Raw genomic sequence first — 5,917 nt, forward strand, 5'->3', positions numbered from 1 at the left:
TGATTTCCGAGACTAAATTGTAAACTAGATAAACTCATCTTTAAACAAAAAAGTTTGAAAAATGTATTGTAATCACAAATAATATGTTCTAAGGCTTTACGTCTACTAAAAATTACATTTCTATGTACGTTGATTCAAGAAAATATGAAGGAAGTCAAATTTCACAATATAAGAAGGATGAAAGACCATCCAGAACTAATCCAAATCCTAAAAAATTTCATCTATTTGAATCAAATTGAAAGACAAAGCCAATACAAAAATAAAGAGTTCATAGAAATGTTGAAATTTTTATACGTTAACTCAAAAAAGTCTACACTCTTCGTTATAAGTCGGAAGTTGATTTCTGAAACTAAATTGTAAACTAGATAAACTGATCTTTAACAGAAAAAGTTTGAAAAATATATTATAATCACAATTAATATGTTCTAAGGCAGTATGTCTAGTAAAAATTGCATTTCTATGTACGTTGATTCATGAATATATGAAGGAAGTCAAATTTTACTATAGAAGAAGGACGAAATACCAAGCAAAACTAATCCAAATCCTAACAAATTTCATCTATCTTGAACCAAATAGAAAGACAAAGCCAACACAAAAAGAAAGTGTTCATAAAAATGTTGAATTTTATATACGTTAACTCAAAAAATCTACACACTTCGTTATAAGTCGGAAATTGATTTCTGAGACTAAATTGTAAACTAGATAAACTCATCTTTAAACGAAAAAGTTTGAAAAATGTATTGTAATCACAAATAATATGTTCTAAGGCTTTACGTCTAGAAAAAATTACATTTCTATGTACGTTGATTCAAGAAAATATGAAGGAAGTCAAATTTCACAATATAAGAAGGATGAAAGACCATCCAGAACAAATCCAAATCCTAAAATTTCATCTATTTGAATCAAATTGAAAGACAAAGCCAATACAAAAATAAAGAGTTCATAGAAATGTTGAAATTTTTATACGTTAACTCAAAAAAGTCTACACTCTTCGTTATAAGTCGGAAGTTGATTTCTGAAACTAAATTGTAAACTAGATAAACTCATCTTTAACAGAAAAGTTTGAAAAATGTATTGTAATCACAATTAATATGTTCTAAAGCAGTATGTCTAGTAAAAATTACATTTCTATGTACGTTGATTCAAGAAAATATGAAGGAAGTCAAATTTCAAAATATAAGAAGGATGAAAGACCATCCAGAACTAATCCAAATCCTAAAAAATTTCATCTATTTGAATCAAATTGAAAGACAAAGCCAATACAAAAATAAAGAGTTCATAGAAATATTGAAATTTTTATACGTTAACTCAAAAAAGTCTACACTCTTCGTTATAAGTCGGAAGTTGATTTCTGAAACTAAATTGTGAACTAGATAAACTCATCTTTAACATAAAAAGTTTGAAAAATATATTGTAATCACAATTAATATGTTCTAAGGCAGTATGTCTAGTAAAAATTGCATTTCTATGTACGTTGATTCATGAATATATGAAGGAAGTCAAATTTTACTAATAGAAGAAGGAAGAAATACCAAGCAAAACTAATCCAAATCGTAACAAATTTCATCTATCTTGAACTAAATAGAAAGACAAAGCCAACATAAAAAGAAAGTGTTCATAAAAATGTTGAATTTTATATACGTTAACTCAAAAAGTCTACACACTTCGTTATAAGTCGAAAATTGATTTCTGAGACTAAATTGTAAACTAGATAAACTCATCTTTAAACGAAAAAGTTTGAAAAGTGTATTGTAATTACAATTAATATGTTCTAAGGCAATACGTCTAGTAAAAATGGCATTTCTATGTACGTTGATTCAAGAAAATATGAAGGAAGTCAAATTTCACAATAGAAGAAGGATGAAAGACCAAGAAGAACTAATCCAAATCCTAACAAATTTCATCTATCTTGAATCAAATAGAAAGACAAAGCCAACACAAAAAGAAAGAGTTCATAAAAATGTTGAGTTTTATATACGTTAACTCAAAAATTTCTACACACTTTGATATACATATGAAATTGATTTCTGAAACTAAATTGTAAACTGGATAAACTCATCTTTAACAGAAAAAGTTTGAAAAATGTATTGTAATCACAATTAATATGTTCTAAGGCAGTATGTCCAGTAAAATTTGCATTTTTATGTACGTTGATTCATGAATATATGAAGGAAGTCAAATTTTACTATAGAAGAAGGACGAAAGACCAAGAAAAACTAATCCAAATCCTAACAAATTTCACCTATCTTGAACAAAATAGAAAGACAAAGCCAACACAAAAAGAAAGTGTTCATAAAAATGTTGAATTTTATATACGTTAACTCAAAAATTCTACACACTTCGTTATAAGTCGGAAATTGATTTCTGAGACTAAATTGTAAACTAGATAAACTCATCTTTAAACAAAAAAGTTTGAAAAGTGTATTGTAATTACAATTAATATGTTTTAAGGCAATACGTCTAGTAAAAATTTCATTTCTATGTACGTTGATTCAAGAAAATATGAAGGAAGTCAAATTTCACAATAGAAGAAGGATGAAAGACCATCCAGAACTAATCCAAATCCTAACAAATTTCATCTATATTGAATCAAATAGAAATACAAAGCCAACACAAAATGAAAGAGTTCATAAAAATGTTGAGTTTTATATACGTTAACTCAAAAAAGTCTACACACTTCGATATACATATGAAATTGATTTTTGAAACTAAATTGTAAACTGGATAAACTCATCTTTAACAGAAAAAGTTTGAAAAATGTATTGTAATCACAATTAATATGTTCTAAGGCAGTATGTCTAGTAAAAATTGCATTTCTATGTACGTTGATTCATGAATATATGAAGGAAGTCAAATTTTACTATAGAAGAAGGACGAAAGACCAAGAAAAACTAATCCAAATCCTAACAAATTTCATCTATCTTGAACCAAATATAAAGACAAAGCCAACACAAAAAGAAAGTGTTCATAAAAATGTTGAATTTTATATACGTTAACTCAAAAAGTCTACACACTTCGTTATAAGTCGGAAATTGGTTTCTGAGACTAAATTGTAAACTAGATAAACTCATCTTTAACAGAAAAAGTTTGAAAAATGTATTTTAATTACAAATAATATGTTCTAAGGCATTTCGTCTAGTAAAAATTGCATTTCTATGTACGTTGATTCAAGAAAATATGAAGAAAGTCAAATTTCACAATAGAAGAAGGATGAAAGACCAAGAAGGACTAATCCAAATCCTAACAAATTTCATATATCTTGAATCAAATAGAAAGACAAAGCCTACACAAAAAGAAAGAGTTCATAAAAATGTTGAATTTTATATACGTTAACTCAAAAAAGTCTACACACTTCTTTATACGTCTGAAATTAATTTCTGTAACTTAATTGTAAACTAGATAAACTCATCTTTAAGAGAAAAAGTTTGAAAAATGTATTGTAATCACAAATAATATGTTTTAAGGCATTACGTCTAGTAAAAATTGCATTTCTATGTACGTTGATTCAAGAAAATATGAAGGAAGTCAAATTTCACAATATAAGAAGGATGAAAGACCATCCAAAACTAATCCAAATTCTAACAAATTTCATCTATTTGAATCAAATTGAAAGACAAAGCCAATACAAACATAAAGGGTTCATAAAAATGTTGAATTTTTTATACTTTTTTTTTGATAAGTCAAAAAATTGTAGGAAAATAAAGTTATTTACAAGATAGTACATGACAAAAGAGGTAACAACATCCCAGAAAACTCAAAATACTATTTAAATCGAAAATATGAAACATATGGGAACACTATTGAGTTTAACAAATCAGGACGACCAACAAAAGTGAGTCTCACTCCATTATCTAATAAGCAACCAGTCTTCGCCATCTTGTCAGCTGCGAAATTGGCTTCACGGTACGTGTTCACAAAATTTATAGAATCAAACATGCCCTTTACACCATAACATCTTTGTCTAGCAAACCAAGGAATAGAATCCCCTTCCAAAGCTGTTATGACACTTGATGAATCAGTCCGCACTAGAACATCCCGGTATCCCCATTGAACTGCCCATTCTAAACCAATCAGAATGCTATACAACTCCGCCATATAATTGGAAATAATTCCAAGACCAACACACATCGCCCCAACCACTTCACAAGCAGAATTTCTCGCCACCACACCAGCTCCCGCCACCCCTGGATTTCCTCTAGAGGCACCGTCACAGCACAGCAAGAGCTGATTGTGCATAGGAGGTTGCCAAAAACACTCAACATGCTCTATCATCTTTACCCTACGACATTTAACTCTGAAAAAATTCAGAATCTCAAGATCTTCTACCTTGTTGAACATACATCCTGTAATTCTAGCCGAGTACTCATGAATGAGGTTAAACATACATTTTTTGAAGAAAGTCCAGCAAGGATTCTTCTTTTCATAGACCATCTTATTCCTTTGGTACCACAGCTCCGAATGCAGTACCAAGATTGAGACTAACCACAGCTCTTTAACCATTCTACTACGCCCTTTCACTTCCTTGTTAGCAGCAAGCAAGTTATAATGAGGAATAATATGGAAAATACCTGCCAGCCATTGCCAAGCCCGATTCGCAACACTTAAGCTCCAAAGAACATGTTCCAAAGACTCCTCCTCAATCTGGCACACACTGCACCTCGACGGAAGAGCTATCTTGAACCTGCTCTTTACTTTATCCAGAGTTGCACAAGCTCCCCTGACAAACTTCCAATTTGCGCTGCCAAAGAAGGGTGCACAACACTCTTCCATAACAGATTTGCTTCCTCCAGCATCGGATATCTCTTCCTCACCAGCTCCCTTGCAGACTTAACAGAGAATAAACCTTTAAGATCCGGCATCCATATCTTCCTATCACTTCCTGTGTTCCTCCTTGGCAAGCTCTCTAGATCCACACCAACATTGACGAGGTCGTGCATATGAACTCCTTCCAGCTGCCATTGATCCTGCACAATGATATCACTAACCCTTGCATTTCTGTCAAGGTCAGGTTGTTGCGAAACATCTGCCAAAGTTTCAGACCCATACCATACATCATAAAATAGTGAAGTTGCGTTGAATTTTTTATACGTTAACTCAAAAAAGTCTACACTCTTCGTTATAAGTCAGAAGTTGATTTCTGAGACTAAATTGTAAACTAGATAAACTCATCTTTAACAGAAATTTTTTGAAAAATGTATTGTAATCACATTTAATATGTTCTAAGGCAGTACGTATAGTAAAAATTGCATTTCTATGTACGTTGATTCAAAAAAAATATGAAGGAAGTCAAATTTCACTATAGAAGAAAGACGAAAGACCAAGCAGAACTAACCCAAATCCTAACAAATTTCAACTATCTTGAATCAAATAGAAGGACAAAGCCAACACAAAAAGAAAGTGTTCATAAAAATGTTAAATTTTATATACGTTAACTCAAAAATTCTACACACTTCGTTATAAGTCGGAAATTGATTTCTGAGACTAAATTGTAAACTAGATAAAATCATCTTTAAACGAAAAAGTTTGAAAAATGTATTGTAATTACAATTAATATGTTCTAAGGCAATACATCTAGTAAAAATTGCATTTCTATGTACGTTGATTCAAGAAAATATGAAGGAAGTCAAATTTCACAATAGAAGAAGGATGAAAGAACAAGAAGAACTAATCCAAATCCTAACAAATTTCATCTATATTGAATCAAATAGAAAGACAAAGCCAACACAAAAAGAAAGAGTTCATAAAAATGTTGAGTTTTATATACGTTAACTCAAAAAAGTCTACACACTTCGATATACATATGAAATTGATTTCTGAAACTAAATTGTAAACTGGATAAACTCATCTTTAACAGAAAAAGTTTGAAAAATGTATTGTAATCACAATTAATATGTTTTAAGGCAGTATGTCTAGTAAA

General features: G+C 30.3%; 1 protein-coding gene across 1 annotated transcript; it reads right to left on the minus strand.

Moving 5' to 3' along the window:
* Nucleotides 1-3,762: 3,762 nt before the first annotated feature.
* On the minus strand, nucleotides 3,763-4,959 carry LOC113342056. Its single transcript, XM_026586719.1, has 2 exons — nucleotides 4,920-4,959; nucleotides 3,763-4,826 (listed from the first exon to the last, which is right to left on the minus strand). The coding sequence occupies exons 1-2, from the start codon at nucleotides 4,957-4,959 to the stop codon at nucleotides 3,763-3,765; spliced, it is 1,104 nt and encodes a 367-aa protein (XP_026442504.1).
* Between the last annotated feature and the right edge of the window lie 958 nt (nucleotides 4,960-5,917).

Source organism: Papaver somniferum, unplaced genomic scaffold, assembly GCF_003573695.1.
Source record: "Papaver somniferum cultivar HN1 unplaced genomic scaffold, ASM357369v1 unplaced-scaffold_33, whole genome shotgun sequence".
Taxonomy (NCBI): Eukaryota; Viridiplantae; Streptophyta; class Magnoliopsida; order Ranunculales; family Papaveraceae; genus Papaver; species Papaver somniferum.